A 16,015-nucleotide genomic window follows, 5' to 3' on the forward strand; every position below is an offset into this window, starting at 1 on the left:
CATGACCTGTACACCACTGTCTTCCCTCAAGGTGGCTCTGCTAATGACCTTTTCTAAAATCGTGTAATTTAGTTTATATTGCCTCATTATTCCCACCAAACTTCATCTGCCATGCCAGCCTGTTTCCCTGAAGTCTGTTAGTATCCGCCTCATTGTTTACTACACTTGGCTTCTGTTTTATCTATAAACTCTGAAATAATACTGCATGTGCACATGTCAATAAAAGTGACTGGACTCACTTCCCTGGAGCAATTCACCTGTTATTAACCGGACTCTGATCTGGGCTGGCGTCCATGGGTCAGATTCTTCTTTTTCGAGCCCGGTGTGATGAGGCCATTAGTGACCCTCACTGCTGCAGACTGACCAATAAGCAGAGCCCAGACTGGAGCTGGACACTTGACCCTTCCTGTCCTCTGTGACAGTGTCTCCCTGGGTGGTCCATAGCAGTGGCCAGTTTGTTAGTTTAGACTTACTCATCTTAGATAAAACTCAACAGAAATCTTGTTGTGCTTTCATGTTTCCAGGTCGGGGAGGAAGCTGAAATTCCCCTGAAATCCACCTGCTCCTGTGACTTCACGTTGCACTATGAGCTTGCATCACGGGGAAGCATTGTGAAAACAGGAAGGCAACCAGCGAGTGTCACTCAGCAACGGAGCAAGAGAGCTACAGTCACCTTCGACAAGAAGAAACAATCTGCACAGAGCTGTGAGTTAAAGGGAGGAAGGGATAGAGAAGAGCAGATAGCAGGAAAACAAAGCGAGAGAAGCAGCAGGACAGAGGTAGAGGGGAATTGGAAGTTGCATTTCATTGGTTGTTGAACCCTTGGTCAGAGGAAGATGTTATAATTTCATGGACACCCCCCCCCCCAGTTGGATAATTGCGCTCTTTGTTATGTGGCCGTGCGCTGTCGGTTTAATGAATCATCTGTTCATGGCCTTTAGAAAATAGGAGCAGGAATAGGCCATTCGGCCCCTTTGAGCCTACTGCACCATTCAATAAGATGATGGTGATTATCCAAAACTCAACAGCCTATTGTCCACTTCACCCCCAAATCATTTCATCCCTTTAGCCCCAAGTGCTGTATCTAACTCTTTACTGAAATCACAATTTAGTCTCAACCACTTCCTGTGAGAGAGAATTCCACAGGGTCACCATTCTGGGTGAAGAAATTCCTCCTAATCTCTATTCTAAATGGTTTACTCCTTAACCTTAGACAGTAACCATTGTTCTGAATTCCCTGGCCATCAGCAATGTCCTTCCTGCATCTACTGTGCCTGGTCCTGATCGGGAGGGAAGCCAAGAAAAATCCTAATTTTTCTGAAAGCCGGCAAATGTAATCTTAATTGATTTAGCCTTTCCTCATACATCAGTTCTACCATCTCAGGAATTTGTCTGGTGAGCCTTTGCAGCACTCCCTCTGTATCGAGGACCCTTCTCAGATAAGGAGATCAAAACAGCGAGACATTCCTGCTTCTGCACTCGAATCCTTTCACTATAAAAACCAACTTACCATTCACTGCCTTTACCCCCTGCTACGCCTGAATGCTTACCTTCAGTGACTGGTGCATAAGGGCAGCCAAGTGTCGTTCCACATTTTCCCCCCTCTCAATTTAGCCGCTCCGTTAAGCTTGCTTCCCTGTTTTGATCCCAAAGTGAATAACCTCTCATTTATCCACATTATACAGCATTTGTCTACTCACTCAGCTTCTCCAAATTACTCTGCATCCTCACAGCTCGCCCTCCCACCTGGCTTTGTGTCGTTGCAGATTTGGGGGTATCACATTTTGTTCCCTAATCTAAATCTTGAATATATTTTGTAAATGGTTGCTGACCAAGCACTGACAATTGGCACTTTGCCAATTGGAAAAGATCAGTTTATTCCTACTGCTTTTAATCAGTTTTCTGTCCATCTCAAAACACTTTTGGTGAAGTCACTAGACTTGAAGCATTAACTCTGCTGTCTTCCCACAGATGCCATCGAACCTATTGAGTTTTGCCAGTAATTTTTGTCCCCAATCCCAGTGCTTTAATTTCTGAAAGTCCAATAAGCCACAACCATTGGGTCCCGCACATCAGTTCTGCCAATTACATCCTTTGAGAATTGCAGATGTGTCAAGAATTATTTCCTCCTTGTAAATCTGTACACTGTCTTCCACCTGCTCTGCTATTAATCTTCTAAAATGAACTCTAACATTTTTCCCACTCCTGATATCAAGCTGATTCTCTGTACTTTTTTTAAAAAGATGAGTTGGATTGGTTAACCTACAGTCTTTAGGAACAGTTCCAGAACCTTGGAAGATGACCATCAATGCGTCCACTATATCTCGGGCCACTTCCTTTGAACTCTGGGATGTAGATTATTAGGGCTAGGGATTTATTGGCCTCCAATCTCACTAATTTCCCAAAACCATTTTCCTACTGATTCTGATTTCCTTCTGTTACTCCCTCTGGGTCCTGTGTACCCTCACATTTCTGTATGTTATTTGTGTTGCCCTTTGTGAACTGGGAACTAAGACATGTATTGAGTTGGTCAGACATTATAAATACTCCTGTTTCTGACTGTAAGGCACCTACAAGTGTCTTCACCAATCTTCTTCCTCTCACAAACTTACAGAAACTTTTACAGTCAGTTTTTATATTCCCTGCAAGCTTATCCTCATCATTTATTTCCCTTTTCTTAGCCAAGGAATTCTATCATGTTATAGTGACTGTTCCCTCAGGGGCCTCAGCACTAGATTGCTAATTATTCCTTTCTCATTGCACAATACACAGTCGAGGATGGCCTGTTCTCTACTTGGTCCTTCAGCAAACTGGTCCAGAAATCTATCCCTATGCTCCCCAGGAATTTCTCCTCTACGATATTGTTGCTAATTTGATTTGCTCAAACCATACACAGATTAAGGTTACCCAGAGTTACAGATGTTCCTTTATTAACCTCCTCAGGAAAGGGGAATGGTGAGTTTTCATTGACATAGCCTGGACAAGCTAGTGAGATGTGGCAGAAAGTTTAACCTCCTCCTGACTCATACAGGATAGGATGGAATTGTTCCCCCTTGAACAAGGAAGGATAAAGAGGGATTTACAGCAGCTTTTCAAAATCCCAAAGGGCCTTGACATCATAAATGAGTGGGGCTCTTCTTGTGTCATTGTAGTGCCCTTACTTCTGAGCCAGAAGGTCTGTGTTCAAGTGCCACCTATTCCAGAGGTGTATCCTAATCTCTGAACAGTTTAAACTCTGATTGAAGATTTGTAGCTCGGGTATCCGTTGTTGTGGTTCTGCTCGCCGAGCTGGAAGTTTTTGCTGCAAACGTTTCGTTCCCTGGCTAGGGAACATCATCAGTGCTGTTGGAGCCTCGTGTGAAGCGCTGCTTTGATGTTTCTTCCGGCCACTGACACCCGGAAGCGGCAAGAACAAACCAATACAAATACCGGAAGAAACATCAAAGCAGCGCTTCACACGAGGCTCCAACAGCACTGATGATGTTCCCTAGCCAGGGAACGAAACGTTTGCAGCAAAAACTTCCAGCTCGGCGAGCAGAACCACAACATCTGAACAGTTTGATTAAAATATTTCTAGGTAATGAGATAGAGGTGGAGTGGTCACCTCACCAGACTGGTAATCCAGAGGCCAGTATTCTGATGAGTGAATAAAAAACCCCATCAGATTCACTGATGTCCTTGAGGGAAGGAAATCTGCCTCCCTTACCTAGTCTGGCCTACATGTGACTCCAGGCCTGCTGCAATATGCTTGACTCTTAAGTAAAAGGAGTAAATGAGAAGGGGTTGTGGTTATGCCCCTACCTCTGGGCTAGAATTCCTGGGTTCGAATCCCACCTGCTCCGGAGGTGTGTCATAACATGTATGGGCAGGCTGATTAGGAAATGTATTGAGTAAATTTTAGTGATGGGGGGGGGGTAGTGCTTGGTAATTTTTCTTTTAATTAGCAATCTGAGAAAACCATCCAGAAGTGTGGAATAGGGCATGGCATCAGATTAATTGGATTGGTCTTCAAAATGACAACACAAGCTATATGGCCTCATTCTGGGATGTGTGATTCTGCAATATTTGAAGAGCATCAGGAAATGTGGGAGTTGAAATGAGCTGAAATTGCTGCATTCTCCTCAGATCAGTCCAGGTCTTCAGCCAGTGAGGTGGATATATGCAGCACGTCCCTACGGTTCACTGTCACACACAGCATGTTGCCGCTCACTCGGCTGCTTGTCTATTATGTCCGGGAGAATGGCGAGGGCATCACTGACAGTATCCAAATCCCAATCCAACCAACCTATCAGAATAAGGTGAGTACATAACAACTACTAGACGACAACTTGCGTTCAGATAGCAATTTTTACCTGTAACCTGTCCCAAGCTGCTTGATTGAAACTTCATGAAACAGAATCTGATACTGAGCCTCATGAACTATCAGGACAGGTGACCAATAGCTTGATCAAATGTCAATATTAAGGAGCATGTAAAAGGAGGAAAGAGAGGCAAAGAAGTTAAAGGAAGGGATTCCCAAGCTCAGGGAACTGAAGGCTGACAGCTGTTCGTGGCAAGTGAATAAAAGGGAGTGGGAGAGGAATCTTCTTGTGCAGGGCAGTGTCCACATCTCTGAGCCATGAGATCCAGGTTCAAGTCCCCCTTCAAGGTTTAAGCATGCAATAACATCTCTGAACAGGTTGATTAGACAATATTGCAAATCAGTGATGGTAAGGGACTGGGATTTGGAAAGTGCAGAGGTCAGAGGGTTGTGGAGTGGAGAAGATGACAGAGATAAGGAGGTGTAAGGCCATGAAGAGATTTAAGAGTAAGGTTGAGAATTTTCAAAACTGAGGCATTGCTGATGCCAGGGCCACATTAAGTCAGTGCATACAGGGAGTTGGGGAAACTGTATTTGGTGTAAGTTAGGGTAAGGGTAGCTTCAACTGGGAAGGGTAGTCAGTTGGTCTTGGAGAGTATCTCGATGTGAAAGATTCACATCTTCCTTTATTTTGTTGACTGTTTAGGTATCGATCTCACTTTCTGCCAACAAGACAGTTCCTGGTGACCTTGTCAGGGTTGCAGTGAAAGGGGAGCCACGGTCCTGTGTTTGTGTTGCGACTGTGGACAAGAGTGTGTATTTATTAAAACCGGGCTTCCAGCTCACCACTGACAAGGTATCAAACTTTGTTCCTCTTTGACGGACATTTCAGAACAGAGCTCTCTGTTACATAGCAACTGAAGGCCATTCAGTTCAGTACAGCACAGGAACAGGTGAATTGGCCATGCTAAATTGCCCGTAGTGTTAGGTAAGGGGTATATGTAGGGGTATGGGTGGGTTGCGCTTCGGCGGGTCGGTGTGGACTTGTTGGGCCGAAGGGCCTGTTTCCACACTGTAAGTAATCTAATCTAAAAAAACAGGCGCTTTGGCCAACCATCCCGTGACTCAACACTTTAACTCTCCCTCCCACTCCACCAAGGACATGCAAGTCCTTGGACTCCTCCATTGCCAGACCATAGCAACACGACGGCTGGAGGAAGAGCGCCTCATCTTCTGCCTAGGAACCTTCCAACCACAAGGGATGAACTCAGATTTCTCCAGTTTCCTCATTTCCCCTCCCCCCACCTTGTCTCAGTCAAATCCCTCGAACTCAGCATCGCCCTCCTAACCTGCAATCTTTTTCCCGACCTCTCCGCCCCCACCCCCACTCCGGCCTATCACCCTCACCTTGACCTCCTTCAACCTACCGCATTTCCAACGCCCCTCCCCTAAGTCCCTCCTCCCTACCTTTTATCGTAGCCTGCTTGGCATACTCTCCAAGCCTTTTGTAAACTTCTGTCAGCTCACCCCTTCAGCCTTCAACATTCAAGTGACAACAAACCAAGCTTCTCCAAACTGTCCTCGTAGCTAATACCCTCCAAATCAGGTAACATCCTGGAAAACCATTTCTGTACCCTCTATAGAACCTGCATCCTTCTGGTAATCTGTACGCAATATTCTGTACGCAAACGTGCCCTAACTAAAATTCTGGACAGCTACAATGTGTTTTCCCAATTTTTATACTCTATACCCCGATTGATAAAGGCAAGCATTTTGTATGCCTTCTTGACCACATCATCCTCTTGTGTTGCCACTTTCAGGGCTCTGTGGACCAGTACGCCTAGATCCCTCTGTACGTTGATGCTACTATGGGATCTGCCTTTGACTGTAAACGTCCCTCCTGCATTAGATCTCCCAAAATGCATCACTTCACATTTCTCTGGATTAAACTCCATCTGCCATTCCTCCGCCCAAGTCTCCGACCTTTCCATATCGTGTTGTGTCCTCTGTCAATCCTCCTCACTATCTGCAGCCCCCCTCCCAATCTTTCTATCATCCACAAATTTACTAATCAGGCCACCGACATTCTCCTTCAAATCATTTATAAACATTACACACAACTGGGGTCCCAGCACTGATCCTTGCAGAACACTACTGGGCACAGATCTCCAGTCAGAAAAACATCCTTCCACCACTACTGCCTGCCTTCTCTGACTAAGCCAGTTCAGTTGAAAATGTGTTGCTGGAAAAGCGCAGCAGGTCAGGCAGCATCCAAGGAACAGGAGACTCGACGTTTTGGGCATAAGCCTGAAGAAGGGCTTATGCCCGAAACATCGAATCTCCTGCTCCTTGGATGCTGCCTGACCTGCTGCGCTTTTCCAGCAACACATTTTCAGCTCTGATCTCCAGCATCTGCAGTCCTCACTTTCTCCTCTAAGCCAGTTCAGTTACCCATCTTATGTGATTTCACCTTTTTTATCAGCCTGCCGTGAGGGATCTTGTCAAAGGCCTTGCTGGCATTCACTCAGACAATGTCTACTGCCCTGCCCTCATCAATCACCTTCATCACTTCCCCAAAAAACTCCATCAAGTTTGTGAGGCGTTACAAACCCCGCACAAAGCCATGCTGCCTATCGCTAATAATTGCAAGTAAATCCTATCCCTAAGAACCTTCTCCAGAAAGTTCCCTACCACTGATGTAAGGCTCACCAGCCTGTAATTTCCAGGATTATGCCTGTTTCCCTTCTTAAACAAAGGAACAACATTGGCTATTCTCCAGTTTTCTGGGACCTCTCCTGTGGCAAAAGAGGATACAAAAATTTTGTACATGGCCCCAGAAATTTTCTCATCAGCCTCCCTCTGCTGGAGACTTGTCCTCCTTAACACTCCAAGGCACTTTTTCTATATTGCTATGTTCTAGAATATCAACACTCCCCTCCCTGAGACTCACCATTCCTCATGTCTTTCTTTGTGAATATTGAGGTAAAGTATTTGGTAAGGACCTCGCCTATATCCTCTGGGTCCACATGTAAATTCCCTCCTTTGTTGTTGAGTGGACCTACCCTTGCCCTAGCTACCTTTTTTTGCTCCTTATATACATATAAAAAGCTTTGGGATTTTCCTTGGTCCTGTTTGCCCTGTTCTACCATTCAGTTAGATCCAAGCTAATGTGCATCTTAACACCATCTACCTGCTTCAGTTCTGTACCCTAACCCTAACTCTAACCCTCAATCCCATTTCGCCAGCAATGACCTTTTCAGCTCCATTTGAAATTTTCAGTTGCTCTCCTACCTCAACGAGACAGCTTCAGATCACCCCCCCGTGAGGAAATGCTCCCACACTTCACCCTTGAATGGAGTAGCTTGATTTTGAAGTTTATGCCCCTTGTTCTGGACTCCTCTCTCCCTCCACACCAGAGAGAATCATTTCTCTCCAATGACCCTCTTAACAGCTTTAATCATTTCAACTCCTTCAAACCAATTAGATCACGGTGGCACAGTGGTTAGCACTGCTGCCTCACAGCGCCTGGAGACCCGGGTTCAATTCCCGACTCAGGCGACTGACTGTGTGGAGTTTGCATGTTCTCCCCGTGTCTGCGTGGGTTTCCTCCCACAGTCCAAAGATGTGCGGGTCAGGTGAATTGGCCATTCTAAATTGCCCATAGTGGTAAGGGGTACATGAGTAAATTCAAGCTAATTCTGGGGTCCTCTTATGGCGCAGTGGTAGTGTCTCTGACCATGGACTGGGAGCCCCAGGTTCACGTCCCACTTGCTTCAGAGGTGAGTAATAACATCCCTGAATGAGTTGATTGGAAAACTAAGTTAAAATAGAAAAAGTAAACACTTCAAGCTCATTCTGTGCAGTTTGTCCTCAGTTTATGACAGTGAGGTGGTGTGTGTACAACTTTGATTAAATTGTGCAGACATTGGTCACATCAGAGCCTGTCAAGACACGGCAGCACGGTGGCTCAGTGCTTAGCAGTGCTGCATTACAGTGCCGGGGACCCGGCTTTGATTCCAGCCTCGGGTGACTGTCTGTGTGGAGTTTGCACATTCTCCCTATATCTGCATGGGTTTCCTCCGGATGCTTTGGTTTCCTCCCACAATCCAATCGCGCAGGGACGCCCATAGTGTTCAGGGATGTGTGGGTTAAGGGCATTAGTCGGGGGTAGGGGAATGGTTTTTGGTGGGTTACTGTCCGGAGGGTTGGCGTGGATTTGTTGGGCCTGTTTCCACACTGTAGGGATGTAGGGCTTTTAATCTTCTAACTATTCACAAGAGGTTTCAATGACTCCCAGAGGCAGACAGCAGGAATATCGAGGGATAGACATGGACACAGACTGTCCCAACTTCCTGTCCTTCCCTGTGCATGGCATAGCCACTGTTTGTATCTCTCCCTCCCCCTCCCCCCCCCCCCTTCAGCTGACCTTTAACCCGATCTGATCATTCCTCAGATATTTCAGGAGTTGGCTAGTTACGATGTTTCGGACGCTTTTGGAATTCCGAAGGATGATGGTCACTTCTGGTGGCCTGGGCTATCGTCACGGCGACGGCGGAGGAGATCCTCGGTTTTCCCCTGGCACTGGGATATCACCAAGGACGCCCACTTTGCTTTCAGCGTAAGCACCAAGTACTTCAGCTCCCTGTTGGTTTTTCCAATTCCCACTGTCCCCCACACGCACTGACTCTCACTGAGGTACAGGCTCCCACACACACACTGACTCTCACTGAGGTACAGGCTCCCATGCACACACACACTGACTCTCTCTGGGGTACAGGCTCCCACACACACACTGACTCTCCCTGAGGTACAGGCTCCCATACACACACTGACTCTCGCTGGGGTATGGGCTCCCCCATACACACTGACTCTCACTGGGGTACAGGGTCCCCCTCTCACTCTCTGACTCTCACTGGGGTACGGGCTCCCCCATACACACTGACTCTCACTGGAGTACGGGCTCCCCCACACACACTGACTCTCACTGGGGTACGGGCTCCCCCTCACCAGACTGACTCTCACTAGGGTACGGGTTGATTCTAGGCAGCAAATCAGTGAGTAAATCCCTTGTCCTGCTTAATTTCAATCAGAGCTCAAAAATGATGTTTCTCAGCAGGAATAATTGCGTGTAAGTTCCCAATTAAACCAGTGGTCCATGAGACCAGTTAAAAGCTGCATTACCCACTTTGTGGTCACTATGTGAGCTGTGATGAACTCTGTCCATGCTGACTGGTCAGGCTGGATATTGGACTGTGGCTGTAGCAAGTGTGATCAGTGTATTGATCACTCGCATTGCAGCTCATGGTCTGACTGCTTCCCTTTTGTCTGAACTCACTCCAGGTGGATGCACCTGGTTGGTCACTCCCGGTGGATGCACCTGGTTGGTCACTCCCCTCTGACTACTGTCCTCTGTGTGCAGGCTTGGGAGTGTCTTTCACCCACATGCTTATGGAGATGAAAGTTAGACAGTGTGGTGTTGGTGTGGTCACAAGGGATGAGGTTAAACACACAATCCCGTTCCCCTACCACTCTCTGTCTCACATCCCATGTTCTATCTGTGTCCTTTGGGCCACGGAATCCATTCAATGTGTCTGTCAGACAGTCAGTCCTAATTTGGAGCAAGGTTGGTGAACTCTGGACGATCTTTGAGTGACCTGTACTTTATTGCTTGCCTAGGAAACGGGTCTTGTGGTGATGACAGACGTTGTAAGCCTGAACCATAGACAGACTGGAGGCATGTACACCGATGAGGCAGTGGTAGCATTCCAGCCTCTCACAGGCACCTTGGTGGCAGCACTCAATCCGAGGATAGTTCCCAGGTAGGAGAGACCTCCTTCCTCCCGCTGCAATCTGTCCGTTTCTCTGACACCTAACTATTTGTGGTAAAGCTGAGGAATCTCTATTAACAGTTAGTGTGATGCTGGCCATTGCAGGTGGAACAAAACCTTTTTGATAACAGTGATACTGCTTAGTCCATGAAACAGTCTCGAGGGAGCTGGAGCTGTGAGAAGCATCATACAGTTCACAAGGAAATGCTGCTAGGCTTTGGGAAGTGGGAACATTTCAACAACCTTTAGAAAAAGCTCCAGCCAGGTGCTGTGGCATGAGTAGGATTCTGTTTCTGCTCATTTATCCACTTATCTGACAGTTGCAACAATATTCCCCTTGTATTGACATTTAATTGAAACACTACAAATCTGTCAGTGCAGCACTCCCTTGACACTAATCCTCCAACAGTGCGCCGCTCCCTCAGCACTGACCCTCCAACAGTGCGCCGCTCCGTCAGCACTGACCCTCCGACAGTGCAGCACTCCCTTGATACTAATCCTCCAACAGTGTGGCACTCCCTCAGCATTGACCCTCCAACAGTGTGCCGCTCACCCAGCACTGACCCTCTGACAGTGCAGCACTGACCCTCTGACAGTGCGGCATCTCCCTCAGCACAGATTCTCCGACAGTGCGGCGCTCCCTCAGCACTGACCCTCCGACAGTGCGGCGCTCCCTCAGCCCTGACCCTCCGACAGTGCGGCGCTCCCTCAGCCCTGACCTTCCGACAGTGCGGCGCTCCCTCAGCCCTGACCTTCCGACAGTGCGGCACTCCCTCAGCCCTGACCCTCCGACAGTGCAGCACTCCCTCAGCACTGACCCTCCAACAGTGCGGCACTCCCTCGGCACTGACCGTGTGATAACTGCTTTGGTTTTGAGTTGAATTTCCTAGAGTGTGGCTTGAAGGTCTGACTTTCTGGCTGTGGAATTTGGAATGAATAGAGTGTGTCTGGGTCCATTGTGTTGATTGGTGCAGTGGGGATTGGAGATATTCAAATATTCAGATTTGTCCGTCTGGATTCAGAATTGGTTGGCTGACAGAAGGCAGAGAGTGGTTGTCGATGGAAAGTATTCTGCCTGGAGGTCAGTGGTGAGTGGTGTCCCACAGGGCTCTGCTCTTTGTAGTTTTTATAAATGACTTGGATGAGGAGGTTGAGGGGTGGCTTAGTAAATTTGCAGATGACACGAAGGGTGGAGGTGCCGTTGATAGTATCGAGGGTTGTTGCAGGTTGCAGTGCGACATAGACAGGGTGCAGAGCTGGGCTGAGAAATGGCAGATGGAATTCAACCTGGATAAATGTGAAGTGATGCATTTTGGAAGGTCAAACTCGAATGCTGAATATAGGATTAAAGACAGGATTCTTGGCAGTGTGGAAGAACAGAGGGATCTTGGTGTTCGAGTGCATGGATCCCTCAGTGTTGCCACCCAAGTGGATAGGGTTGTTAAGAAAGTATATGGTGTTTTGGCTTTCATTAACAGGGGGATCGAGTTTAAGAGCCGTGAGGTTTTGCTACAGCTCTACAAGTCCCTGGTGAGACCACACTTGGAATATTGTGTCCAGTTCTGGTCGCCGTACTATAGGAAAGATACAGAGGCTTTGGAGAAGGTGCAAAGAAGGTTTACCAGGATGCTGCCTGGACTGGAGGGCTTGTCTTATGAAGAAAGGTTGACTAAGCTCGGATTTTTCTCTCTGGAGAGGAGGAGGAAGAGAGGTGACCTGATCAAGGTATAAAGATAGTGAGTGGCATGGATAGAGTCAGTAGCCAGAGATTTTTCCCCGGGGCAGGATTGACTGGCACGAGGGATCATACTTTTAAGATATTAGGAGGAAGGTCAGAGGTAGACGTCAGCAAACCAATTTTGAATCCAGACAGCCAAATGTGAACGCATGGAACGCATTGCTAGCTGTGGTGGTGGTAGCAGAGTCATTGGGGACATTTAAGCGACTGCTGGACATGCAGATGAAGAGGAGTGAGTTGAGGGGTGCATAGGTTAGGTTATTTTATTTTAGGTTAGGAATAATCCTCGGTACAACATCGTGGGCCGAAGGGCCTGTTCTGTGATATACTTCTCTGTGTTCTATGTTGTATTCATCCTGTAAGTACCCAGGGGATGAGAGTGAAGGTGTCTGAGAGAGATTTCACTATTCATTTCAGTGTTCTCCACTTTGTTGCTCACTGACTGGCTGTGCCCCTCAAACACTTATTTTGGTTTTTTTTCCTGCTCAGAGTTGAGAAGAGGAAAAGAACTTTCTTTCCAGAAACTTGGATCTGGCATTGCCTCAACATCAGGTACGGCCTCTGGGATCCGTTTCTGCAAGCCTGGGTCTCGGAGAGGTTGGCCACGTTTGATGTAGTTGTCCGTCGGGTTCTAATTCACTGTGAAGTTTATTGCTGTGTTGCTTAAAGGCTTTTGCTCATTCTCAGTCCCATGTCCCCTCGCCCCCTCCAAATAACCAGGTCCCATAACAACTAACCCCCTTCCTTTATTCAAAACTGCACACAGGAACTACCTGTGGGCATGAGAAAATGTCAAGGTGCCACCCACTTAATATAACAGGCTGCGAAATCTTCAAGAGGTTGTAGCCAGAGCTGTCTGTGGGGAGGGAAGGGGGAGGCCTCAGCTGTGGCCATTCAGTCCCACAAATCTGGGAGAGCAAAACTTTTCTATTGATCCCAGCCTTCAATCTGAGCACCCCCAGCTGTGTGGGGTCAACAGTTACTAAAACTCACAACCTTCCAAAGGAAGAAATTCCTCTTCATTCTCCAACTTGTCATGGTCACCCACACCACCTCTTCTGTTTGCGACTATTCCATATTCCGCTAATTCTAAGAGCTTTGTGTCTGAAAAATTGTCACCTTGGTCTGCAGAGTTTGAATGAGATTAGCCTTCATTCCAAAGCGCTCTCTCTTTTCAGCAGGATCTTCTTGTTCCTGTCCCACGACCCCTTGCAGTAAAGGCCTACCGAAGAAATTAAATAAAGCAGAAATTCTTCAGTGGCTGCATGTTAACTTGCTGAGTGACATGTTGTTCAGTGCACACCTTTCCCACTGTCTCTCACTCTGTACACTGCTGGCAGCATCCTGTTGTGTCACACTCTGTGTAGCCTTCTGCCCTTCAGTTAGCTGATGTCCCTAAAGGTTTCTTTTTCTGCTTTACAGCAGTGATCTTGGTTTAAAAGCATCTCCTGGCCTATAAACCATTGTAGACATCCCAAGATGAGTAGAGCCTTTGTGGAGATGTTGGTTTTTCTTTTTCTCTGCATCATTCCTGAAGAGCAGCCCAAAGCTCCATGAGGAGGATTAATTGCTGCATCTGTATGTGCTCACTTTGTTGTGTGAAACCTCTTGTAGCTGCATGACAGAGCTGCTGTGAGTTTGTAGATGATGTGAACTGACAGCTGATAGTGAGGGAAGTCGATGACTAACCACTGATTCATTTCCTTTACCTCCCATTGACAGTGACACCACTGGAGAAGCTCGTTTACTTGTCGAGATCCCAGACTCCATCACCACCTGGGTAACTGAGGCAGTCAGTCTGTCCCAGGACAGTGGGCTTGGACTTGCTAAAGCCACGGAGCTCCGCACATTCAAACCTTTCTTTGTGGATTTCACTCTGCCGTATCATGTGATCCGTGGGGAACAAACCAAGATCCCAGTGACTGTTTACAACTACCTTCCGAGCTGTGCCGAGGTACGGGGAGGTCTGCTGTGTGTACGGGGCTTGGCACTGATGGAGAGACCCACGGGGGCGATGCCATAAACCCCCAGGGAACTCAGTGTTGGGCAGATCATTGGGGTTGGGAGTGGTCATAAAGCCCACCTGGTTCACTCCTGTCGTTCAGGGAAGGTAACTTACTTGCCCTGGCCTATGTGACTCCAGACTCTCAGCATTGGGGTTGACCCATAACTGCCCTCTGGGTAATTAGGGATGGGCAGTAAATTCTGGTCCAGCCAGTGATTCACTGAATGAATGAGAGAACAAGAATCACTTTCTCACCCAAAAGGGAGTGGAAATCCAGAACAATTTCTGTCTTTTCACCTGAACCAAATAATGCAGCTGGGAGCTGTCCATACTCAGGTTGGTGGGTTTTAATTTTAGGTAAAGGGATTCGGGGAAAGGAGTAAAGATGGGGAAATGAATTTGAAGACATGGTCAGCCATGATTCGCTAGATTAGGCTCAACAGGCCGAGTGGCACCTGCCCCTTCCTGGATGGGTGGAGTTTGCAACGAGCTGGCTCTGTCTGTGGATGCTCTTGATGGTGTTGATGATTATCCCCATCCTGACCCCTACCAGGTTCATGTGAAGATCACTGTTCCTAAAGGAATCAAATTCATCGGTCACCAGGGGAAACGGCACCTGACCAGGAAGATCTGCATCAGCTCCGAGGAAACGAAACTGACCTCCATCGTCCTGTCGTTCAGTGAACTGGGCCCTGCCAATATCACAGGTGAGGGCTAACGACCAATCCACGCCTCCCCACCCCCTGCCTCGCCCAGCCCACCCTGCAGATACCTTCTGGGGAAATGGGGCAATTGGCAGTGGGGTGGGGGTTCAAGTGGGGGTGCTGGGGTGAGCGTGAGGTCAGGGGTCAGGGATGAGTACGATTCTGGGTGAGTGTGAGGTTGTGGGGTCAGAGGTGAATGTGGGGTTGGGGATGAGATCAGGGTGGAGGATGGTAAATGGATGTGGTGGTGGGGTCAGGAGTAGTGGGGAATGATGTCTCCGGTGTCCCCCTGCCGGGATACCAGGGCTAACACACTCTTCAGCAACGGGAGTAGATCTCAACATAGGCTGCCCACCAGACATCAACTTCCCAGAGCTTCTGTCTCTTTGACAGTCAGATGTAGAAAGGATATTTGCACTGATGTAAGAATTTAAAGCTGGATGACAAAGACAATAATTAGTAAATCTGATTGGGAATTCAAGAGAAACTTCTGACCTTAGACAAGTTTGAGAATATGGAATTTTCTCCAACAGGGAGTGGTCAAGATAAAGCACATAAAGAATGCAGATACATTTAAGGAGAAGCTTCATAAACTGAGGGGAGAGAAATGTGGAGCAGAAACCATCAGCTGGCAATGGCAGGGCTCAGTGTCATCATTGTGTTCTGTATGAGACTGTGTCAGAACACATTCACACGGCTGTCACTTCATGTTTACAGCCAAAGCGTTTGCTTACAGTGAGAGCAGCTGCTGTGAGGGAGGGCTACACAGCCTGAAGAACAGCAAGTACCTGGAGGAGAGCTACACAGACAGGAGGAGCCCAGCTGGGATGGACTATGTGAAGAGACAAGTGCTGGTGGAGGTGACAACATATTTAATGTTCAGCCAGTAATTACAGTGAGAGTTGTCACTGTTTTCACAAAGCCAGGAGTGTTTGATTGTCCAGTGTATTGCAGAGGTCTCTGTTGCTAACATGCTTGGTCCCTTTAAAATGGGACTTTGCTGCTGTGAATAGAAATGTTTTAAGATGCAAGAGAATTTATGCTCATTATAGAGCCTTAGAGCTGTACAGAATGGAAACAGACCTTTTGGTCCAACTCCTCCATACTAACCAAATATTCGAAACTAATCTAGTCCCATTTGCCAGCATTTTACCGATATCCCCCTAAACCCTTCCTATTCACATACCCGTCCAGATGCCTTTTAAATGTTGCAATTGTACCAGCTTCCACCACTTCCTCTGGCAGCTCATTCCATACATGCACCATCATCTGTGTGGAAAAAGTTGCCCCTTAGATCCCTTTTAAATCTTTCCCCCTCACCTTATACCTCTGCTCTCTAATTTTGGACTTTCCTATCCTGGTAGAATGACTTTAGCTATTTACCCTGTCCACGCCCCCTGTGATTTTATAAAATATTCCCGTAAAACATCAGAAAATAAA

General features: G+C 47.3%; 1 protein-coding gene across 2 annotated transcripts in view; it reads left to right on the forward strand.

Moving 5' to 3' along the window:
* The window catches only part of cpamd8 (C3 and PZP like alpha-2-macroglobulin domain containing 8), a 158,073-nt gene that overhangs the window by 58,624 nt on the left and 83,434 nt on the right, over positions 1–16,015 (forward strand). For both annotated transcript variants that reach the window (XM_060845992.1, XM_060845993.1), the window contains exons 14-22: positions 525–705; positions 4,126–4,298; positions 5,007–5,156; positions 8,754–8,918; positions 9,977–10,119; positions 12,356–12,418; positions 13,589–13,820; positions 14,425–14,578; positions 15,293–15,435. In XM_060845992.1, coding sequence (XP_060701975.1) covers positions 525–705; positions 4,126–4,298; positions 5,007–5,156; positions 8,754–8,918; positions 9,977–10,119; positions 12,356–12,418; positions 13,589–13,820; positions 14,425–14,578; positions 15,293–15,435 — 1,404 coding nt within the window. The remainder of the gene's footprint in view (positions 1–524; positions 706–4,125; positions 4,299–5,006; positions 5,157–8,753; positions 8,919–9,976; positions 10,120–12,355; positions 12,419–13,588; positions 13,821–14,424; positions 14,579–15,292; positions 15,436–16,015) is intronic.

Source organism: Hemiscyllium ocellatum, chromosome 28 (assembly GCF_020745735.1).
Source record: "Hemiscyllium ocellatum isolate sHemOce1 chromosome 28, sHemOce1.pat.X.cur, whole genome shotgun sequence".
Classification (NCBI taxonomy): domain Eukaryota; kingdom Metazoa; phylum Chordata; class Chondrichthyes; order Orectolobiformes; family Hemiscylliidae; genus Hemiscyllium; species Hemiscyllium ocellatum.